Source organism: Porites lutea, chromosome 5 (assembly GCF_958299795.1).
Source record: "Porites lutea chromosome 5, jaPorLute2.1, whole genome shotgun sequence".
NCBI classification, from domain to species: Eukaryota; Metazoa; Cnidaria; class Anthozoa; order Scleractinia; family Poritidae; genus Porites; species Porites lutea.
This window is the reverse complement of record NC_133205.1, coordinates 35,003,013-35,027,075: the sequence shown is the minus strand read 5'-3', so window position 1 is coordinate 35,027,075 and position 24,063 is coordinate 35,003,013. Positions and strand designations below refer to the sequence as shown.

The following is a 24,063-nucleotide window of genomic DNA, read 5'->3' as shown; positions in this document are numbered from 1 at the left end:
TGAAAACTTAAACTTCAGAGAATCGTAGGGAATCTATTATTAGCCGTCCTCAAGTAATGGAAAATTATAGGCAATGTTATTTGCTTCTCCGAAAAAATATTTTACCGAAAATAGTTGTTGGGTGCCACTGTTTTCTATTGGCACAGAAACTCTCACTGTTAGTTTGGGGGCAAATTTATATCCTCTCCTAAAAGCATAATTTCGGCGTAATTCGACAACTTTAGGAGGAGAGCTGGCAGGAGCACTGTTGACCAAGCATTATCCCTGACAAGCTTAGTCTCGCACACTGAGACATCAGCCCCTCTAGGAAAAAACAGATTGAACTGTATGTTTCTCAAAGTAACAGAAACTACTGATTGCTCGGTTTGATTCTATACAACAATTACGTGCTGTTTTGACCCCATAAGGACAGCAGTTATGCGGGATACATTTCTAATCGATTTTTGCAAAACCATCCTAACGAAATTTGCAGTCGTTTGAGTGAAAAGGCGTCAAGGTTTCTTAAGCCCGAGAAGCTTTAAAAAAATCACAGTAACGAAGGAAAAGGAAAGGAGAACAAGAGAGAGCGAGGAGAAAGAAAGGGGGTGTACAGTACCGGAAACTGTAAAACTGAGAGAATATTCAGTGTGTTAAGGATTTCCCTGCTCTTCTGTTAGCTCTATGCAAGAGAGGAAGGGCGATTCTTTTTTAATTTCGGTTTCGCTGACACAGCTTTCGCAGAAATCTCGCTGTAGTCGTTTTCGTCGACAAAACGAATAGCAAAATCGCTCTCCGCGTCTTCCCCCATTTTGTTCTGCGTCATTTCGTGAAGGACGCGTGGCTCTCAGCGTGGGTCATCCACGCGGAAGACATTCGCGCTATGTGATTGGCTGTTGTCTAATCCCCCTTGAGATCTGTGGTGTTAAAAATAACTCGCGACGAATTACCTATGGAATAGGGTGTATAAGGGGGATGCCCTCTCTGTCCCCTTTATAGTCTCTTGATCAGCCAGAATATTTCATTTTGATTTTTCTCTGAAGTGTTAATTTTACGTGATAAACAGCAAGACATTTGTTCGTAACTTAGGTGCCCGTTACGAAACAAGACATGATTTAACATAAACACAAGTCAAAATGCCCCCGAGCTTATCAATGTCCACAGGTTTCGGTTTATTTCGAAATAGCAACTTTCTTAAATCTCATGAACGTGTTGTGAGTAGTTATATTAGCGTTTTTATGTATATTCATTTGTTGTGCTTTGCTGAAGACAGTTTCCAGAAATCTAAACCTGGTAATGAGAAACGCAAAGCCAGGTAAGCGGTAGTTATCGCGTGACAAAACATCGTAAGAAACCGTCACATTCACGGACTAAAAGAAAATCGCTTATGATTATTCGGATCCAGGAGGCACTAAGGAGAAAATTAAACAACCTAAAACCCTTATTTAGCGGCAATGAAGAGTACTGCATTTCAAAAGAGGTAAAAGGAAATGCTCTTGCATCAAAGGGCAAATCATGCCGACCAGAAACAACAATAACCGCAGAAAATGCGTGTCATGACCTCTCACTATGAAATAAGCAGCAAAAATCACATTTGCTCAGTCAAAACGTTTTCCTCAGAGGTATAATCTACCCGCCAGAGCCGGAAAAAAGTCATTGGAACAAGCAGCATTTTAGCATGAGGTAAAAGCCGTGTGTTGCCTACCTACTTAGTTTTTACTCTTGAATGATTTTTTTCATTTATTTTTTATTCATATATTTATTTGAGAAGTAAAATTTAGCTTTTAACCTGACTTATTGTAATTATAATAAAATCGACACGATGATCCGCTAACTTGAGTCCAAGTCATTCCTGTTTTTCTTTCGGGATCATTTGCGGTCGACTTTGGGGATCACTTGCGGTCGAGGATCATTTGCGGTCCATTTTGGGGATCATTTGCGGTCTCGGGATCATTTGAGGTTGGGGATCATTTGCGGTACTGTAGGGGAAAAGAGATCAAAGCAATGGTTGCACTCTTAGTTTTTATAATAGCTACTTTGGCGATAGTTTTTGGCACAAAAAAACTGTTGGACGCAAAAGGTCCATCTGGCGATAACGTTTTCAAAAATCCGGCTAGATTTAAACTTAGCCTTTTATACCGTAAACTTCCGATTATAGCCCCCCCCCCCCCCCCCCCCCTCATTTATAGGCCCGTCTACCTGTAAACAAAAAATGCATCCGGTTATAAGACCCCCTCCCCCCCTCCCCGCCAATAAAAGCCTCCTTTACTGGCCAGTGAAATGGATTCGACCAGGAGCCGATTACTTGATTCGACTTTTTACGACTTTTTAAAGCTTAAAAAAGCGATCAAATTCAAAAAGCATTTTTGATCAGCACTGCTATATAACTTTGTCATGAAAACCGTTTTTTTAGTCCGGTAATAAGCCTCTCCCCCTCTCCCCCTCCCCCACCTCCGCCGAAAACCCCTTACAAAGTTGTAGAAGCCCAGGGCTTATAATCAGAAGTTTACGGTATCCCACATGATGAGTAATCACCCGCAGTAAGTGACAGGGGGAGTAACATTTATTCATGTTTTATTTACTTGCGACCATCAATTCTCAAGAAAATCGGAGACAACCAATTAGGGACTATCCCAGAATCCTCAACAACTAATGCGCTAATCAGTATGGTGCACTCCTGGACCAAACACACTGATGGCACAGGATCCACCGTCAGGGTCTTCTTATTCGATTACCGGAAGGCTTTCGATTTGATAGACCACGCGCTTCTCGCTAGGAGGCTGCTGGCCCTGGACATGCCGGTTGGCGTATCGTTTTGGATCATCGATTTCCTTACAGATTACACGCAGAGAGTCAAGTTGGTAGAAGATTGCTTGTCTGAATGGAGGAACGTACCGGCAGGGGTGCCTCAGGGAACCAAGCCCGGGCTGTGGCTGTTTATTCTCATGATTGATGACATCAACACCAGTAACATGGAACTGTGGAAATACGTGGATGACACAACTATTGCAAGAAGGAAGACAAGAAGGAAGACAGCCGTATCCAATCTGATGTGGAGGAACTGATCGCTAAGTCTAACCAAAACAAGTTCCAGCTAAACGAGTCGAAGTGTAAGGAACTACGGATTCGTTCGCTAAATCAGCCGCGGACTTTGCTCCCATTGTTATCAACGGGAAAGCAATAGAGGTAGTATCCACTCTTAAGTTGTTAGGTCTAAATATATCATCCGACCTCCGGTGGAACTGTCATGTTGCTGAAATAAGTAAAAAAGTAGCGAGTCGATTATATTTTCTTAAACAACTGAAGAGAGCGAATATTCCCGCCAAAGATCTGCTAATCTTTTACTTGACCTGTATCCGCCAAGTAACAGAATACGCATGCCTGGTGTTTCATAACGCGCTTCCCGCATATTTATCCGCAGAGCTAGAACAGCTACAGAAGCGCGCCATGCGAATTATTTTTCCGTTTGTACCATATAGAGACGCATTACATCAAGCCAACTTGGAGACGCTCTCTCGACGCAGGCAGTCTATCACAACTAAGCTTTTTGATTCCATCACTTGTAACTCAGACCATAATCTGCATGAGCTCTTGCCACCTCGTAACAATTGTGAATCCAATTTAAGACGAAAGAGGAATTTTAATGTCCCTCTGGCTAAGACGAAGAGACTTAAGAACACATTTATATATAGCGACTGTAATTAAATTTTTAGCTACACATGTGTACATTTTTCTCATACATTTTTCTCATATTTTTATTAGATTTTATTACTGAAAGGATTAATCTAATTCAGCTTTTGGCTGCTTTTTTAATCAGAATAAACTATCTATCTATCTATCTATCTATCTATCTATCTATCTATCTATCTATCTATCTATCTATCTATCAGGAAAACCTGCTGAACCGTTCAAGGCAAACTTGAGTTTTCTGTTGGCAGATTTAACTTTCTACTCCCCTTTATAGACCTTCTTCTAAGTCAGTTAGTTTTAAACTAGTATTTTCTGCTAAAAGAAGACACTTTTGGGTGATTTTTAAAATCAAAACATTTTGATGACCTCTTTATCTCTTCACTGGAAAGAAGGGTAATTTATAGCCAGGGCTGTCTTACCGCCACCACGATAACTCTGATGTCATTCGCGCTATACCAAGTGACAGGCATCTTAGTGAACTTAACCCGTTGCGGATTGGACACCCAACCTCCTCTTTACAGGGCTTTTCTCCTAAAAAAGGTTGTAGTTGGTGACCCAGATGCTGCAATGGAAACGTACAAAATACAACACATCCCAATGGTTCACGGACAAAAAATAGGTCGACATGAAAGAGAAGGAAAAAAAGAAAAGCCAAACGAAGAAAGTAATTTAATGGCAATAGATGGTGAATGTTTAACTTAATAGTTAACAGGAACACTTGTTCGATTGCGTCCCACATTGTCACGAATAAAGAAAATTGCGATCGTCTACTTTTAAAGGTGAACCGTGATGAAAACTTTGTCAAAAGGTTTGGTTTTTGAGCAGAAATGAATCCAGAAAAATGCGTTTAAATCTGCAATATTTATGAAGTGCCTCATTTTCTGATCACGATTAAGTCCGACGATAGTTAACAGTAAAATAAAAAACCAAAAACACATTCGTTGGTTTTCCTTGTAAGAGAATCACTTTATTTCTTTAATTTTGGAGTTCTTATATTAAATATGATAGGAGCTGATGACTGGCGATGCTAATTTTCAAGTAACCAGCTCCTCCACGAAAAAAAAAAATTCGAACTCAGGATGGCATTACAACTCCCCTCTTTCAACGTTGTCCATCCTTTTAAGACTGATCGATTTTATAATCGGCTTTTTTCCGTTGAAGAACACTCAACAGGGCAATGGGTCAATATTCTCTACGGGAGTCTTTCTATCGTTTGATCATCTGAGTGTATGTATCCAGGATATAAAGCGTACTTCGACAGGTTCGACACCAAATCATTTCAAACCGAATACACCACAAGACACTGCAACTCCGAGAAACCCTTGCTATACAGTCAAGTACCAAAGCACCCATGGAGTGAATCTCGCCGTCCTGCAGCAGCCAGTAGGTACATATCGTATGAAGCTGCAGCCAGACCGACGCATCTAAGGCCACCGTTTGCGGCGCGAATGTTAAGCTATGTCCCGGATGCCGAGGGAAAAATACTGAACAAAACTCATCTCGTGGAGAGAATGAAAATTCACGTCGGCTGATGTATTATTTTGATAAAAGAGAATCTTTCAGAGAAACGTATTTAACTGATCTAAGACCAAAATGTTCTAGCGATTTAAATACAGTGCTTACTACCCAGTCGTCAGAAAACGGCTCACCCAAGAAGAATTTGACAGACGGTCAAGTGTTACAGAAGCTGGGAATTTCATCACCACACGCCTCGTGCAATGCGAAAAAAGTTCAGCTGAGGAATAATTCAAGTTCGTCGCAACTTAAACAAAATCAAATCAACCATATTTTGGATCCGCAGTCACCGTTACCGGCACTCATCACTCCTTCTGTCAGTTACACGCAACTTCGAACCTTTACAAAGAGGTTTGTGAGGCCAGCATTAGCTCGGGATCGCGAAACCATGGCGTCACACTTTACTAGCAAAAATAGAGAGCAGGTACTGGAGAGAGTGGCCCCAAGGCCCTGCACATTGTTGTCCAACCACTCGAAGAATGTACGTAATGTTCGCGATACCTGTTTCTTCCAACCCACTGAAGACAGAAAGAAACACTATTATAGCGGAGCTCCACGCGCGCAGCGCGCGCGTGGGCGGAGCCCCATAGCTAAGGAAATCTACCCATCCCAGAAAATTTGGTAATCACGTGACCGACCGACCGACCGACCGACCGCCCGACCGATCGACCGTCCGTCCGCACCACAGGCATACCAATGTTTACTCTCACACTTTCTAGCTACTTTGGGAGCCCAGGAGAAAGCTGATCGCACATCAATGTTGTCATCAATTGACAGTTGTCAAAACAGGGTATCCGCTGACCACTATCACCTGACCGAATCGCGGGCTCAGGTGTCGACCCATCGAGGTCGAGTATTTTTTTGAAGTTATCCGCTGACAATTTACTCGTTTTCAAATGATCGCAGGCTCACGTTTACTTTTGTTTTAAATTCATATCAAATATGTTGTGTTTATGTCAGTATCGCCCCGCACTACTACGATTTTGATTTCAAACTGACTTCAGACGCAAAAATTCAGCCAGTTTTTTTAAAATACAGGCGGGGAAGACCTTTTCTTACCATGGTCACGTGTTGGTCACGCTCCACGTCCAATTTTTATGCTCTGATTGGTTAAAATTTGACAGGTGAGTTCATGCGTAAAATTTATGCAGCATCTTGAAAGTTGTTTACTTTGACAGCTGAAGCTGACAGAGTTTTGAGTCAACTTGTGATGTTTTTAACTGTCTTTTTCCACTGGATGTACAAAATGAAATACAGCTGCTATCAAGAGTGTTCTCTTATTCATGGCTGGTTTGTTTATTAGGTTTTTGGTTGAAAAATACTTCGCTTGTCAAAGCCGATAATCCGATTTCGGATGGCATCGTTTTTGTTTTTCACCTTGCTGGATGCGTACGAGAATTACAAAGGCTCAAGCGATTCTTGCCTTACATGATAGCTTTCAGGAGCTGCATCTCGAAATATGGTAAGCCTGAGTAATTATTGTATTTATATCTAATTTCATGAAGTCCAGCGGCGCAGTTTATGAAGCTAGTTTATGCACGTTTGTATTAAGATTTGACTGAGACACTGATCTGACCTCGTATGAGGTTTGATATAAGCTTAAGCTACAGAACTTTAAAAAGCCTTTAGTCGATATTAATTCACCTTAAATAGAAAGAACAAACTTTCCGAAGAATATATATTTAGTTATAATTTTGGCTGTAGAAAGAAAGCTTTGAACGATTTTCTTTTCGTGAGTTCATCTTTGAAAACAGCCAACACCGGGAAACCGGTGGCTTAAAACATAAACTTTAAGCTTACTAGTAAAGACTTGAGGATTCTTAGACACACTTAAATACTCATTTGTTTTCGTGAATGAAAATTGTTGTCTCTGTAAATGTTCTATCGAATTATTTTTCTTTATTGATTTTTGGTAGTCTCAAAAGTGTAATTTTCATCGCTTTGCCGTTTGTTTTCAGGCGTTCATAAACATCGCTCGCAGGAGTACTCAAAATGCCAAGCGTATCAAACGCTTTTTAAGATTACACATCGTTATAAAACCGTTAATAAAAAATAGACTCAATAAATTCTTTATCACGTTGAAGCGTAACTCTTTTAAAATTTCTTCGCAAATTTGGCGCTTGTCAAAAGTTAGAACCGGCTGGCCGTATAGGTGATTTTGGAAATTTTTTGAACGGTTTCGCTAATTAAAAGTCCACGCGTGCCTCTATGGTCCTGAATATTGAATGAATGCAATTTGTCTTGAAAAATTGTGAAATACTGCATTTTGTACGAGGTCTGTATGATAAAAACAGCGCTTCATAGTACTCTTTCTTCTCAGAGGAGGTGTATAAAAAAATAAAAGATTGGTTTGCACGCACCCAGATTTATTGACAAGAATTTGTAAACTTGTCGAACGCAAAAAATTCGGTCTGATTTGTTTTCCAAGAATTTGTTTTGCACGCCTTATCTACTGTGATCAAGAGCCATCATTGCTCTTAAATGTGACCGAAGACTATTTTTTGGGTGTACATATATAAGGCTATATCAACTCGATACAAAATTTGTTTCACTCCAGAATCACTTAGCTTTTCCCTCAAAAGTCACATGAATGTGCCCTTACGTTAACTGATTTGTGGAATACAAAATTATTGTTTGATTTAAGTTACAAATTTATCAATGGGAGCTTCGCTTTTAGCTGTGGCTAAATACATATATTATTGTTAATCCTAATTGGATTTCAGAACAGCGGGTAAAAATCCCCAAGGACAACGTGTTCTCATAACTAAAAACACGTTTAGCTAAACGCCTATTTACCCATAAATTACAGTACCGCGTAAACGAAGAGTAACTGGTGGCTTCCCCCGCAAGCCTCGACGAAAGCATTGCACAAGAAATCAATAGGGACAGGGAACAATAACGTCATATTTCTTGTCAAAATATTGAAACATGTACTTTCCTTTCCAACGACCAATTTTCGGCCGGGGAAGTAATTTCAGAGTTATAGGGTTAAAACAACATGGCAAAGCAAAACTAAGAAGCAGAAATTTGTTAAGTGTTCTACGTTTCTCAGTTATTGCAGCAGCGTAATTTAACGGTCATGACTTTAGAGATACAGGAGTTTATTATAGGGGGGAGTATACTCCTTATAATAGCTTAAACGGGGAGGCTCCCAGGACCAAAATGGTTATCTTTTTTTTAATTCTGAAAGCAAGGACCAACTTTACAAAAAAGAAGAACCGGATCCTAATAAAGGATCTAATCAGCTATAAGTGTAACCTGTTCCAGGCTCAGAAATAGTCGGGTCCACTAAACTGAGATATATAGTACGAACACGAAAATAAAACGGGAGGAAACTTCCTTTTTCCTTTTTCCTTCCTTGAACAAAATAAGCAAGGCTGATTTTACATTCGGGAATATATATTTTATGTTAAGCAATATTTCTGAATATTTAAGAAGGAAGGCTGTGCTTTCCGAAATATTGGTGACAGAAAATATATATTCCCGACTGTTTCACTATAGGTGAAGTATATGAAAGAGTAGGGAAAACTGTCATTTCGGCCATGAGTAAAAAAAAAAAACTGCTGCGTATTAGATGAAGAGGCTGGACCCTCGGGCGGCGCCTCCCTGTCTAAACTTTGTTGAGTGTGAGCCAACGCCCTTCCCCCACCCTCTGAGGATAAAACAGTTGGGTCATGTCAAGAGCAAATCAAACCAAGGCCAAGTTAAAACATCATAAGTAATAAGCTGCTACATCTTTGTGGTCTCTTTAAGTTTTTTAATTGTTATTATGAAAATTATAATATATATAAAAGTAAATTGTCTCAGTTTGTGGTTCGTAGAGCAAAACGCTAGTCCCTCACTCAAAAGTTTCTTTGAATTGAACGGGTCAGCTGCACAAGTGTCCTATAAGATATGCATCCAGGTTAAGTTACAGTGCCGTATTTTGTAGTTGCTTAGAAAATGTTCATCAATCGACAGGCTCATCAATGGAATATTGACTTTTGGTCTTGGCTCAGGCAGTTTGTCTAAAATATACCGGAAACCTCTTGCGTTGGCACGAAACCCTGTCAGATAGAGGTTTTGTTCACAAATAAGAACGGTGATTATGACGAGGTTCCTGGAACAACACGAGACTGCTCGGCGACGATCTTGAGAGTAGATCGCAGGGATCGAACGAACGTTGAACTGTACCTTATCAATCACTTTATTGTATAATTATTTACCTATCTATCTTGCTATCTATTGTTCTCATTTTTAGTTTAAAATAAATATATTAAGTAACTTTAAATTCAAATCTTAGGAGCTGTTATAGTATTCTCTTTCAGTGTAACTCCGGCCCTGAGGGGAACGCTAATTTTGTTAGCCGAAATATTGGCCTCAAATAAATCAACCCTTTGCCGTATTGCCGGCCTTGCATTCAGTTTTGTCAGGAGACAAGCTACTGTAATAGTGCTCATGCGTCTCGCTGTGGGGCGAAAAAACAATAATAACAAAAAAAACTTGGTTTGTAGCAAGCGGTGAGTCAGGCTTTAATCAGATTGGCTTTCTAGGAAAAATAGGCCTCTTACCAAGAAAAAAAAAACGTTCATTTTTGCTGCGCAAAGTAAACCAGTCCTGTTAATGATGATTAATAACCAGTGTTAATTACGTTCGACTTTGTGACAATAGACTACGAGAACGAGATAAGAAAAATGATAAGAAAAAAGAATAAAGCTAAGAACAAGCTGCGGCTAAAAGAAAGAAAATAATAATAATAACCATAAAAATATAAATAACAATAAAAAAATGATAAAAAAAGTCATACAATAACCACATCACAACAAGGCCGGGAAACTAACCCAAAGCACTCAAAGGTAATCAGCTCTCTGAATGAACGTTTCTCATTTTGATTTAAACTATCTAAATTTGAATGCTAACTTTATTTGTGTCTCCAAATACAATACTAGCCGAAGGGCCAGCGAAGTATCTCAGTACCGCTTTTAATACTGTGAGCTGTCATAAAAACAACAACAACAACAACTCACAGGTATTTTTTTTAAATAAACCTTTCATCATATTGCATAAACAATTCTTAGGATTGACGGTGGAGATAAACTTATCTTGCCGATAATCTGATAGTAACTTACCACAACCGCCTCTCTTGTAGAAATGTTGCAGCAGCTAACACGACTTGTAGCCCTTTTACTGGGTATATACGGGGTGTTAGCGCATGCCGTTGACTTAAAGAATCTACCAAAGTAGAAGATGAGGCATATGGATATTGTCCTCCAGGATACTGGTGCAAGAAGAAGCGGGAGTTTGACAGTGCTGAATGCCCACGGGGATTTTTGTGCCGGTCAAAAAGAAGCTACGGGGCATGCCCCCCGGCTTATTGGTGCCGCAGAAGTGAACTAGTAGTAGATCGCGAGATCAATCCAGAAGACTGCGGAGAGGGGTTAGTAGCAGTTATTCAGCATTTATTCGCGCGTTCTAATGGGTCAATTACCCATTTATTATTTACCCTTCGGTGAATACTGACGAAAGCTGGCGCGCGCTTAAAGCCGTGCGCTTGACTTTTTGGGCGACCATATTTTGCTTTTTCCTCAAAGTTTTAAGAAATAAGGAAAAATAGGATGGAAATTTCAAAATCTGTGTTGGTTTTGTTTCGTAGTCAATGGTGCAGGATAAGCAAAACGATGATAAGTGAACCTCGCTCTGTGGGATGTCCCCCTGGTTACTGGTGCAGGAAGAAGAGATCAATCGATATCCTGTCAGAAAGAAATTGCCCTCGCGATTTCCACTGCGTTAGCAAGAAAGAAGCCGATGCAGGCTGCCCCCCCGGGTACTGGTGTAAAAAGAAGAGGGATATGATAGAAACACCGACAAAGAAAAGTGAATGCCGCAGAGGGATGTGGTGCAAGAAACAACTCCCATCTTAACCTCCTCTAGTTTATGTCACTAGAGATCTCAGAAATGAGAACCGTTTACGGTGAAGGCTAAATTGCGTATTTAATAGTCCAATTCTTTCAAATGTATTCTTTGGAGGTCTTTTTTGAGCACAAATAATTGTATTCGTGGATTTGTCTGTAAATAAAGTGAGTTCTTGAATTGGTCGTGTTAATTAAAGTTTAATCTAATTCATTTGTCTACTTATAATCGGTAGAGCCTAGTTGTTTGTATCCTCTCTGTTATTTTGTGTAGATGATTCTATTAAAATAAACAACAATAAGACCTTTTTCCTTCAGTCAACAACAGATCATACAGTAAGTAAACAACTCTTGGCTATTTCAGTAGAATTATCCCCAAAAGCCCGCGCATCCATTTGCTGCTTCAAAGACAAGAAAAAAAATCTTTACCCCCACTGGTTAAGCTCAAGGGAGAATGATTCTCTCTTGTTAAGCTATATATGATAACAACACACTAACGAAACATAAAGATGAAGTAGACAATATTTTTCTGTAAATGAAAAAACATTTTCTCTGATGAGGTGGTTTATTGTTTGACTGCAGATCCCTTGCCTACGTATGCATGGATGAATGGGGGAGGGGGAGGGGGAGGGGAAGGACAAATGAGGTTTCATCAGTTGAAAAACCACTAAAGGAAACGAAATCGATCTAGTTACAAAGGTTGTTCAACATCCACTGTTGGATCCTGTCAATCAATAATTAAAACAAGTGAGGTAAACTCCTCAGTATGAGAGAATGACTTAAGCTTAAACACTTCCTTCAAAATTCCTTATTTTTTGGCCCAGTAAATTTATTGCCTGGTTTGCTTGCTTTTCGTCCTATTTTAAGGAGAAATAGTTGGCCCTTGTACATGCGATGCGATTCGTAGCCGAGAGAATAATATAAGCTGCTTCGGGTTTGTCGATGTGTTAAACAAATCACTCATTGAAAATATAGTGAGTCAAGTAAATAGCATCACTTTAATCATTAATTTCTGCAATGGCGAACATTTTTAACAAGCTGATGGACAAAAGGGAACTACATGATGTAATTACACATTAAGAACGATCGTTAATTGTTAAGGCTCTTTCCTTCTTGCCAATCAAAATTCAGCTTATCTGATTCTTTTTGCTTTTAACTATATTCCGTGTTTTACCTGGTAGAGTTGGAAAACTGGTTGGAGAGTCGAGCAAATGATTCCTTGGATGTTTTGAGTGATATCCGCTATCCAGCCATTAGCATCATGAGAACCTTTAGTTATTTTTTAATTTTTTTTTTTCTCGTAAGCTCAGCGGATATGCAAGCTATGAGCATTTTATAGCACGTTCTTAACATAGACCAGGACAGATTAAGGATTGTCAGTTGATATTAGCTACAGAAAGTATATTAGTATTAAACGAATAGGCTTAATCCTTGTATAATTCTAGCCAACAAGATGGCCATTCCCCTAGCTTTTTCTATGTATCTCGTGCCCACACCAAACATCGAAACTAGAACCCATACCTTTGTATTTGGGACACGTACTAATAACTCAAATACTATGTTAGAGTAAGCAATTAAGTGTTCTTATGCCGCATTTAAAATTATTAATTAAAAGCAAGGTTTAAATCCCAACTGGCAGAAGGCAGGGCAGTTGTCTATTTACAAGCGTGGTCGGGGATGCTACTTACTCCTATTGGAACTTCTGTTGAACAACTCCGGCGCGTGGTCAGAGGGGAGGGCAAGATAGGGTGGCTTGGCTTGGTATCGACGGCTATTGGTTAGAAATATTTCTTTTTCCATGACTGAGACTAACATTTTAGTTTTTTCTATGGTCGACGATTAGACGCGCCACATTTCTTTAATTCCTCTACGTCTGTTTCTTACCTTTTGGTATCTTGCCAGCATTTTTGGAATGGATCACCTTTTAGAAACCGTAAGTGATTTAAAACAGTAGGAAATTTTCTCGCTAATTGTAGCAAAAGAGCGAATGAACAATATGACAGGATATACCACAGTTCAGTGTCGAATGCTTAGTGTTTCATGGCTTAACTTAAACCCCCTTCAGACCCTCTTCCGACTACCCGTCCACGCTGCCTCCATTAAAGTTCAAAACTTAGCGTAAACATAAGTTTCTTTCTTGAATGCCTTAAATGGCTTATTAAAAAGCTGTGCGTGATATCTACTAATCTTAAATTATTTATGTCTAGTTTTATGACCTTTTTCGGAACAAGTTTCAGTTTTCTGGTAAGAGCGGTTGAGACAGAGTTGGATTTTTGACGATTCTATCCTCTGTGTCTGTATCAGTGGTTTTATCTTCACTAACATGCTCCTTGTAACACGCCTTTGACTCATCTACCAAATCAAGATTTAGATATGTATTTCCCACCATCATCATCTTCTCCAGTATCTTCGTGGCCTGATCAAAGGTTGGCCGTTTACGAGGATCTTCCTTCCAACAGTCCAACACCAGCTGAAATCTAAGACAATGATTATAAGGGGCCGTGCGGTACCTGCCAAGAGGGTCAAATTAGATAGGCCCCTACTTGGAACCTTTATTTTATATTTTTTTTATTGGAATGAGTGATGATGAGTGCATGCGTACAGTATGATACGCTTCCCATCTCAAATACGTTTTCATCTTATTTATCAGTGTTAATACACAACTTGTACCTTTATAGCTAATACAGTCATCTTTGTGAGGAAATTTTCCCTTACCCTTCTAGCTTATGACAAATTAAAAAAAAGGCTTTGCAAAGTTTTTTTTGAAAAAACAAGTTGCATTATGGGAGATGTGAAAGTTACTTTGTAAAGCCCTCGATACTTCCATCTTCATTCTTAAGAATTCATCCATATTCTGGGTGGAGTTGTAAAGGGCAAAGAAAAAGGTAAAGGGAAAGTAAAAAATACATTGTATGAGGTAAATAAACATGTTGTTGTTGTTGTTGTCGATGGTGATGGTGTTTGTCTTCAATGACATTCGTTGATCCTTGTTCCGTAAATATCTTATTAGGAAATAATAAATACACGTATCCCGTGCGCAGGCTTTAAAAAAGCTTAAATTTCTCAGAGTCCAATATCTTTTCAGGCTTCTCTGAAGGCTCGAGTTACTTTTTCGCCGCTTACATTGGCTAAACTATATCCGCACTCACTGATCGTATTTATCATTTAAACTCTTACTTACAGTTCGTCAGTACAAGTATCTGGCTTTTCCATTCGATATCCTGCCTTGATTAGCCCGTACAGATCTTTGTCGTTTATTCCGGGATAGGGGTTTCCACCTGAATTGTTAAAGAATTGTAAGTGTAAAATGATTTAGTTTTGTAAATGTACTTACATTATTCCAGAAGTGTGCTTCTGACTAGACACAAAGCTATATTCTGTTTGGCAAAGTTACACTCCTTAATCACAAGTCAGTACCATACGATATTTTAGACTGCTTAAAGTCTTAGCTCAACCCACTCTTAGTATCAAAAGAGACAATTGTGACCTCCTGTGAATACCTAGACAAGACACGTCAAGGGAAGAAAACTCACAAAACAGAATCTCAAAGTGTCAAGATCCGGATCCTCCTAGGAGACTTTCATGAGAAGTCTTGTTTACAAAATGTTTAAAATTTTTCCGTCATAATCTTACCCATTGTGCAAAGCTCCCAAAGGAGAACTCCAAACGACCACCTGGAAATATATATTTTACTGCGCTAAAGATTAAATGTTTCATGTAGTTTCCAAAATAAATATATAAGCAAATTATAAATTATAAAAAATCATAAGTCAGAAATAAAAAAAAAAAGAAATACTACTACTCAACCATTCCAACGAAACAAGCTAGGGTGCTAATTGCGGTGCCATTAGTAAGAAACGACTGTTTGTGCCCAGAGACTTGTTCAGCATCGACGAAAATTAGCCTTTGCCGAGTATTTAACACTTAAACATTCAACCAGACACCTGTTTAACCGTGCAGAATTGTATTTTTCTAGAATATGATGTTTGTTTGCATTTGGTTTTCTCAGTGATCTTAGTTTTTAACATTCGCGCTTAAATAAGATCGTCAATTTCTTTTCATTTCATTGGCATATCCGACAATCTCGAAAGACTGTTATGTCGCGCTCTCATTGGTTGTTCTCGAACAGCGCCTTTTGTGGCTGAAAAGACCTATTCGGGAATGACATTCCTTCCCGCACAGTGAGCAGGTGTGGTCAAGGACTCGCTGCCGTACAGCAGCGTGCTCAAAACATAGGCTCTGTAGACCTGGATTTTGGTATTTTGCGTCAGCTTCTTGTTGGACCATACTCTCTTGGTCAGGCTGGAAATGGTAGTGGCAGCCTTGCCGATGCGTCTGTTTAGCTCGGAGTCCAGAGATCATCAGAGATTGTCGAGCCAAAGTACCGGTAAACGAAGTCATGTAAAAACTGCAGTTCATGCTCCAAGCTTGTAATGTTTGGAGGTGAGTCCACATCCTGAGCCATGACCTACGTTTTCTACAGGCTGATTTTCAGCTCAAAATCTTGATATACCTTCCTGAAACGGCTCATGACTTTCTGAAGGTCTTCGGTTGAGTGGGCGGTGATGGCTGCATCGTGGGCAAATAGGAGATCCCGCAGATATTTCATTTGGACTTTAGACTTTGCTATTAGTCTGGAGAGGTTGCAGAGCTTTCCGTCTGATCTGGTCTGGAGGTAGATTCCCTCTGCTGCATCTCCAAAGGCTTGTTTCAGCAGGAAAGCGTAAGGTCGTGGTGAGGACGCATCCCTACTTCACTTCACTTCGAATGTTGAAGGGGTCTGATGTTGAACCGTCAACGACCACAGTGCCCTTCAAGTCCTCGCGGAAAGATCTAATGGTGCTGAGGAGCCTGGGTGGACATCCGATCTTGGGCAGAATTTTAAATTGGCCGTCTCTGCTTACCAGGTAAAAAGCCTTCGTGAGGTCTATGAATGCTACGAAGAGTGGTTACCGAAGTGCCCTGCAGTTCTCCTGCAGCTGTCGGATGGAGAACACCATATCAATGGTTGATCTGTTGGCGTGGAAGCCATATTGCGATTCTGTGTAGAATCTCTCCCCCAAAACCTGGAGCCTCTTTAATGCATTTGGGCGAAAAGCTTCCCTGTGACGCTAAGAAGAGAGATGCAGATGGTTATTGCAGTCACTGTCATCGTCTTTCTACAGGATGAGGATGTTTGCATCCCTCGTGTCCTGTGGTAATTCAGGGACAAAGCATTTCATGCAGCTCACAGGTTGATAATGATTCCTTTGCAGCACTTTAGGACTTCGGTAGGGATGCTTTCATTTCCAGGTACTTTGCCAGAGTCAAGGTTCAAGATTCAAGTCAAGATTCTTGTTTAATACTTCAAGGGCTGGATCACTGTAAAGCTCCTGCAACACAGGAAGGCACTTGATGACGTTCAGTGCTTTTTCTGTTACCACAATCTCTCTAGAGTATAACTCTGAGTACTGCTGCGCCTAGCGTTTCATCTGCTTCGCCCGATCTGGGATGAGCTCGCCTGTGGCGGACTTCAGAAGGGCAGCTGTCTTCTTTGTTGGACATGAAGCTTGCTTAATACCGATCATAGATCTCCTTGATTTTGCCTGTATCAGCTGCTGACCGTATCTGACGGCAAAGTTTAAGCCAGTAGTCGTTTGTACACCTCCTGGCGGTCTGCTGAACTTTCACTGCACGAAAAAGTGGATTTACAAAAATTTACCCCGGGGCAAATATGGTGCAAAAAAGTGAAAACTAGTGGGAAATGAAAGACAAAGATGATAAATATACCGCATTTGCATGGCAGTTTACATGGGGTGGTAAATTCGAGGGAAAATGCAGCATTTACTATCTTTGCCCTTGCTTTAACCGTAATGTGCACTTTTTTGCACCAAATTTGCAACGAGTAAATTTGGTTCAAATCAAATTTTTCGTGCGGTGTTTGCTGCGAGCGGTTCGGAGGGCCTGCAGGTTTTGTTCAGTGGGACAGGCTTTGTATGCTTCCAGGACTCTCTTCTTTTCCTCACTGGCTAGTGTCATCTCCTCGGTGTGGGAGTCAAACCAGTCAGCAGTCTTGTTGGTCTTCCTACCGAAAATGGAGAAGGCAGCATTATTGAAGTTTTCCCATCAATCACATGCGTTACCACTGTGCGCGCCTGGATTCGTATCGCATTCAGCACTCCGATTACTGGCGTCTGGTGAGAATCAGGTCAAACTGGTGCCGGTGCTTAGATCCTGGGTGTCTCCAGGAGACTGTGTTGGGGCTTGTTATTGAAGAACGCGTTCCTGAAACAGAGTCTGTGATGAAGGCATAGCTCTAGAAGGCCTTGGCTCTTTTCGCTCATCTTCCCAATGCCGAAATGACCCGAGCAAGTGGGCCATGACCTTTGATCAGCACCAACTCTGGCGTTGAAGTCATCGAGAATGAACAGTTAGTAACTCTTTCTCAGTGATTCCCTTGATGGTGATTGCCAGTTCGTGGTATAATTTATCCTTCGCTTCTCCTGGGGATGACAGAATCGGGGCATGGGCACTGATCAGAGATAACAAAACCACCGATGAGTGGAGTTGTAGCGAGAAAATTCTTTCGCTTCCATCTGCAGATGAGGCGATGGATCCCAGCAGGGTATTGCTGACCGTAAAAACCAACGCCATGTTCACTGGTCTCATCTGGTGATTTCCTTTGTCAGAAAAAGAGGACATTTCTTTCCATGACAGATCCTGAATCTGACAGCCTCGTCTCTAGAAAAGCGACGACGTTCATTCACAGTCTGCTTAGTTCCATATTGATGATTTCTGTCTTACGAACATGAAGTCAGCTTCGTCCAGGTCTTCAGAAGAGCCTGGTATTAACGTCCTGACGTTGCAAGTGCACAGCTTTTTTATTTACAGGTATGTAAACATTATTTTCACTGACAGACTTAGATAATTCTTCAGAAAGTAGGATAATAAATGTCTTTAATAACTGGTAGATTGGCCACTGTATGGAGATAGAGAAGCTGACGTTTTTAGCGGTAGCCTTTTGTCAGAGGGAGTCTGGGGATTGTAAGTTGTATTTGGCTGTTATATGGGAGGTTGGAGCTCTGCCATACACCGAATGCAAATATGGCGGACCTTTCGGCCGGCCCGGGTCTAGTTGCGAAAAGCGAGGCTAGTGAGGCCTCAAGAGTTTTGTTTTGACTGCGCGTCTTAGCGATTGAGTCGATCGATATGGTTTGCTTCGAGTTGTTGCATGCCTGAGGGCCACCAAAAAGAAGATTTTACTCTAGCTGGAATAGCCTTTACTTTCCCGAGATCTCTTCACAAAGAAAGTTAAGGATTCATGCGATTCGGCACGGCGATGGGAAGCAGTTTACAGCAAAAGTGTGCTTGCTTCACTTGCTTTAGATGGGAGGACTCGCGAAAGTATTTGAATGAAATAATTTTCCCAAGAGATAGTGCTGTTCCAAGATGTTTGCATTTATCCAACAAAAGGTAAACATTCTCAGGAACGGGAGCATCCGCTGTGGACTGTAAGATCTTTTAGATTTCACGCTGAAAACAGCTGCATTAAAATATAACAACAACGATAACAATCGCCTGTTAATCCTACAAGCGTGGCCTGTGAAACTATGTAAGAACCAGAAGAAAGAGACGTATTTCAAGAACAGTCCTTGACCAAAGTGCACTAAAAAAACTAACAGAGGAACCGTTGCCAACTAAGAAAGTAAGAAGAACGAAAAAGGTTCTGGCAAAGAAAGAGCGTGCAAGTATTCGAGCATTGTATTTGACCTTGCGCGCGTGATCTATTTTAGCAACTCGTCAAATGGTTTAGAGATAAACTTAAAGCGATTTTCCAAAAATTGCTTCTTTTATGGCACTGCTCAAACTCTTGAACACAGGATCGTGAAGACTGTGAAAACATTCGGCCTTGTTGTCTGTCGTTGTGTCCCTGAGAGCGCCTAAAGATTGGTAAGTCGCGACGGCGGAATCACTCGTTCTCGAGGATATTTACCTTTCCTTAGTAAGAGAACGGACAAAGCAAACTTAAAACATGAATTTTTCATTTTTTCACCCATTCTAATAGTTTCGTGAGTCTTCTCTTCTGAAGTGAAGCGAGCACACTTTCGTTCTTTTAACTCCGTGACAGAAAAGTGCCTCCATTCGCCACGCCGAATCGCTTGAATCCATTTCTTTCTTCGTAAGGAACCTTGGCAAAACGAACATAATCAACTTTCGTCTCTTCTGGAGTTAAATCTCCTCTTTGATGGCTCTTAAGCAAGTAACAACTCGAAGGAAACCATATTAATCGACTGAGTCGCTAAGACGCGCAGTCAATAACAAAACTCTCGAGGCCTCACTAGCCTCGCTTTCGCGCAACTAGACCCGGGCCGATCGAGAGATCCGCCATATTTGCATTCGGTGTATGGGTGCGAACATGGCAACATGAAAATTTATTAAGTTAAATGTAGGAGTAGTTGAGGAATCGTGAATATCTTTAAAACTAATCTTTAGTCGTCTTAATTCCGCTATGAGCAGATTTTTATGTTTTAGATTTGGTTTTATCAACTGAATTGATAACTGGTAGATAGATTGGCCGCCGTAAGGAGATAGAGAAGCTGATGTTTAGAGTGTTACCCCTTCGTCAGACCGAATCTGGGGGTCGTGTGTTGTGTTTGGTTTTTCTAGGGAAGGTTGGAACCTTGTCATTGGTGGGAACATGGCAACGTCAAAATTCATTCAGCTAATTTCTTGTTTTCCACGTCATCATATTCCTACCAATGACATAGCTACCCATTAGTCGCAAATCACGACCCTACATCCAGCTGTACTCTATAACACTTACACGTCGCTTTGGGTTGTATATTCACTTTCAAAGATCGCCTCGGTTGCCATCCACTTGTATGGTATTTTTTTCCCTTTCTTCAGTTTGTAAACCTCCTGATCAACTTGTCGCATCAAACCAAAGTCAGATATTTTCACCTTTCTATCCTCACCAAGAAGTATATTTCGAGCTGCTAAATCGCGATGGACAAATCCTTCACTTTTTTTTTTTTTTTTTTTTTTTTTTTTTTTTTTTTATTTTTTTTTTTTTATTTGCTTTACTTAACCCAATAATTACAATATTGAACACTGCTTACACTGCTTACATTATTTACAACATTCATACCATACTTACAATACTGACAATACTTATTGCTTACATTGCTAACAATACTACTGTTTTCAAACATTATTACATTTCGTATGCTTCAAGTACACAGTTGCATCGGAAGAAACTTATTTAAGGATAGTTGGCGTTATTGAGGCAGGATAAGCTACGGATGAAAGACATAGAGAATATCAGGGGGCGTTGGGAATAGCGCCATGGTAGAAACGATAGTTTCTACGTGATGTCGTGTAGGAATGACCATTGTTTGGGCAGAACATTGTTTGCTTCTGCTTGTGCTTGTATGTTGTAAATTGTCTTTAGGTGTTTGAGAAATCCTTGCAATAGAGGTATAGCTTCTTTTGTTTTGCAGAGCCAGATATAGTGCCTGGCAATAAGAAAACAAAAGTTGATCTGGCGTTGAAGTTTAGAAGAGTCTGATCTCAGGCCTAGTGAAACAGTCATGTCTGCAGAGTAACTATCGGGAATAATTTGGCAAAGTTTTAATCCTTCACTTGACAAGAAACTCTGTGATTGGAAAAAAAAAGATAATAAATATTAGTATTGTTATATCAACTCCCCATAACGTTAGCATTGAATTCAACCTTCACAACAACTAGGACAGTCGGCCACACGTAATTTTCATCACATTGGGAAATTTATGCCACTGATAATATATAGATTTAGCCAGGGCTAAAAGCGAGGCTCCCATTAATAAATTTACAATTTAAATTAAACAATAAACTTGTATTCGAATTCCACAATTCAGTTAACTTTAGAGGCAATTTTATGTGACTTTTGAGGGAAAGGCTACCTGGTTTTAGAGAAAAATAATTTGCAAACAGCCCAAGAGTGAACCAAATCTTACATCGAGTTGATAGCTAGCCTCATATGTACACCCAAAAACTGGTAATCATCTTCGATCACATTTAATAGCCATAATAGCTCTTGGTCACCGTAGATTAATTAGTGGGAAAAAAAATCAGGCCAACTTTTTTGGGTTCGACAAGTTTACTTTGCAAAATCTTGTCAACAAATCTGGGTGCGTGTAAACCAACTTTTTATACCATTTATACATCACATCTGAGGTGAAACAGTAGTATGAGGCACTGTTTTTATCATACCGGCAGACCTCGGACAGAAAGCAGTATTTCACAATACAAATTGCACTCATTCAATATTCATAAACTGTTAAAAAAATTTCCAAAATCACCTATACGACCATCCGGTTCTCACTTTTGTAGTGCGAGCTGTGGCGAGTGTTTGAATGAACATTAACAGAGTTACGCTCCAACATTATAAAGAATTTATTCTGTTTATTTTTTATTTAATGGTTTATTAACGCGCGGCATTTTGAGTACTCCTGCAAGCGATGTTCACTGAACGACTGAAAACAATCGGCACAGCGATTAAAATTACAAGAGAGACTACTAACAATCAATAAAAGAAATATAATTCGGTGAAACATATACAGAAACAACAATTTTCATTCAGAAAGACAAGTATTAAAGAATCCCTTAAAATCCCGAGTCTTCAAGCTTAAAGTTAACTTTATGTTTTAAGCCGGCTTCCCGGTGTTTGCTTTTTTCAAAGACGAACTCGAGGCAAGAAAATCGCTCAAAGCTTTCTTTTCCGGCCAGAATTATAACTAAATATTCTTTGGAACGTTTTCTGTCTATTTGCGGTGAGAAACTGTCTTAAGGCTTTTTAAAGTTCTGTAAGCTTATATCAAACCTGATACTCGGTCAGATCATTGTCTCAAATCTTACAAACGTGCATAAACTAAATGACCGCATAAACTCCGCTCGACTTCATTAAATAAGATCTAAAAAAACAAACATCAAATACAATAATTTCTCTGGCTTACCATTCGAGATGCAGCTCCTGGAAGGTATCAAGAAAAGCCAATATCGCTTCAGACTTTGCAATACTCTTACGCATCAAGCAAGGTGAAAACGAAAACGATGCCATCCGAAATCGGATTTCCGACTTTGAGAAGCGACGTATTCCTCAACCAAAAACCCAATAAACAAACTAGCCATGAATAACAGAGGACTCCTGATAGCAGCTGAATTTCATTTTGCACATCCAGTGGAAAAAGACACTTAAAAACATCACAAGTTGACACAAAACTCTGTCAGCTTCAGCTGTCAAAGTAAACAAGATTCAAGATGCTGCATAAATTTTCCGCATGAACTCACCTGTCAAATTTTGACCAATCAGAGCATAAAAATTGGACGCAGAGCGTGACCAACGCGTGACCATGGTGAGAAAAGTCAAAAGCAACTGTCTTCCCTGCCTGTAACAGCTGGCTGAATTTTCGCGTCCGAGGTCAGTTTGCAATCAAAATTTTAATTGTGTAGCACATAAACACAACATATTTCATATGAATTTAGAACAAACTTGAACTTGAGCCTGCGATCACTTGAAAACTAGTAACTTGTCAGCGGATAACTTCAAAAAAATACTTGACATCGAAGGGTCGACACCTGAGCCCGCGATACAGCCAGGTGATACTGGTCAGCGGGTACCCTGTTTTGACAGCTGTCAATTGATCAAATCATTGATGTCCAATATGTGTGCATTATCAGTTTAACTAGTAAAAGTATGAGATTGAAGATTGTTCGCGACCTAGTAAAACAATTAACTGGTCAGCGGGCAGCTTCCAAACAAATCACGTCACCTCGATGAGTTGACACATGAGCCCGCGATATGGTCATGGGATACTGGTCAGTGGCTATCCTGTTTTGACAGCTGTCAATTGACCATATTGTGAATGTCTTAAAATCCTATATTAAAGATGTGGACTTGCCAAGACACGCCTGAGACACCCCTCCCTTCCTTTTGATAGTCTCCCCTACCCCACCCGTACAATCTGTAGACGCGTACGTACGTACGTATGTACGTACGTACGTACGTACGCTCGGTCAATCACGTGACAACCAAACGAAAAGAGGTTGACCATATTCCATGAGTATGGGGCTCTGTCCCACGCGCGCTTCGCGCGCGCGGGAGCCCCGCTATTAATATTTAAAGGAAAATAAAGGGAGATGTAAAGAATCAACCATAAGAGGACACAGAAAAAATCTGAGCCCCAGATGGGATTCGAACCCACGACCCTCCGTGTTCTAGATCGGATGCTCTAACCTCTGAGCTACTGAGGACTAGTTGGCGAGCAAGGGTCATTTTCGTGGGTTGGACTTGCGAACCGCATCTCGCAGTCACACAGTCCATCACAAGCAACACATTAAGGCTTAACTGTATCACACAGTCACATTAATAGTAAGAAATGTCTCACTCATGAAGGAGCCTCCAACCAACCAACCTATGCCACTGATATTAATATTTAAAGGAAAATAAAGGGAGATGTAAAGAATCAACCATAAGAGGACACAGAAAAAATCTGAGCCCCAGATGGGATTCGAACCCACGACCCTCCGTGACCCTCCATCTGGGGCTCAGATTTTTTCTGTGTCCTCTTATGGTTGATTCTTTACATCTCCCTTTATTTTCCTTTAAATATTAATATCAGTGGCATAGGTTGGTTGGTTGGAGGCTCCTTCATGAGTGAGACATTTCTTACTATTAATGTGACTGTGTGATACAGTTAAGCCTTAATGTGTTGCTTGTGATGGACTGTGCGACTGCGAGATGCGGTTCGCAAGTCCAACCCACAAAAATGACCCTTGCTCGCCAACTAGTCCTCAGTAGCTCAGAGGTTAGAGCATCCGATCTAGAACACGGAGGGTCGTGGGTTCGAATCCCATCTGGGGCTCAGATTTTTCTGTGTCCTCTTATGGTTGATTCTTTACATCTCCCTTTATTGGGAAATTTGGCTGAATTGCGCCTCACTGAACACAGGAATACCTAACTATTGTGCAGTAATGT

General features: G+C 40.4%; 1 protein-coding gene and 2 non-coding genes across 3 annotated transcripts; 1 reads left to right on the top strand and 2 right to left on the bottom strand.

Moving 5' to 3' along the window:
* Positions 1–12,942: 12,942 nt before the first annotated feature.
* LOC140936736 (proto-oncogene tyrosine-protein kinase receptor Ret-like) lies at positions 12,943–20,045 on the bottom strand. The gene is made up of 4 exons (XM_073386219.1): positions 19,873–20,045; positions 14,703–14,743; positions 14,251–14,347; positions 12,943–13,546 (listed from the first exon to the last, which is right to left on the bottom strand). Exons 1-4 carry the CDS (start codon positions 19,983–19,985, stop codon positions 13,303–13,305), a joined length of 495 nt encoding a protein of 164 aa, XP_073242320.1. The 5' UTR covers positions 19,986–20,045; the 3' UTR covers positions 12,943–13,302.
* Positions 20,046–23,265: 3,220 nt separating this feature from the next.
* On the bottom strand, positions 23,266–23,339 carry Trnas-aga (transfer RNA serine (anticodon AGA)). The gene has a single exon. It is a non-coding gene; the product is annotated as a tRNA-Ser (tRNA).
* Positions 23,340–23,876: 537 nt separating this feature from the next.
* On the top strand, positions 23,877–23,950 carry Trnas-aga (transfer RNA serine (anticodon AGA)). Its single transcript has one exon. It is a non-coding gene; the product is annotated as a tRNA-Ser (tRNA).
* The last annotated feature ends 113 nt before the right edge of the window (positions 23,951–24,063 follow it).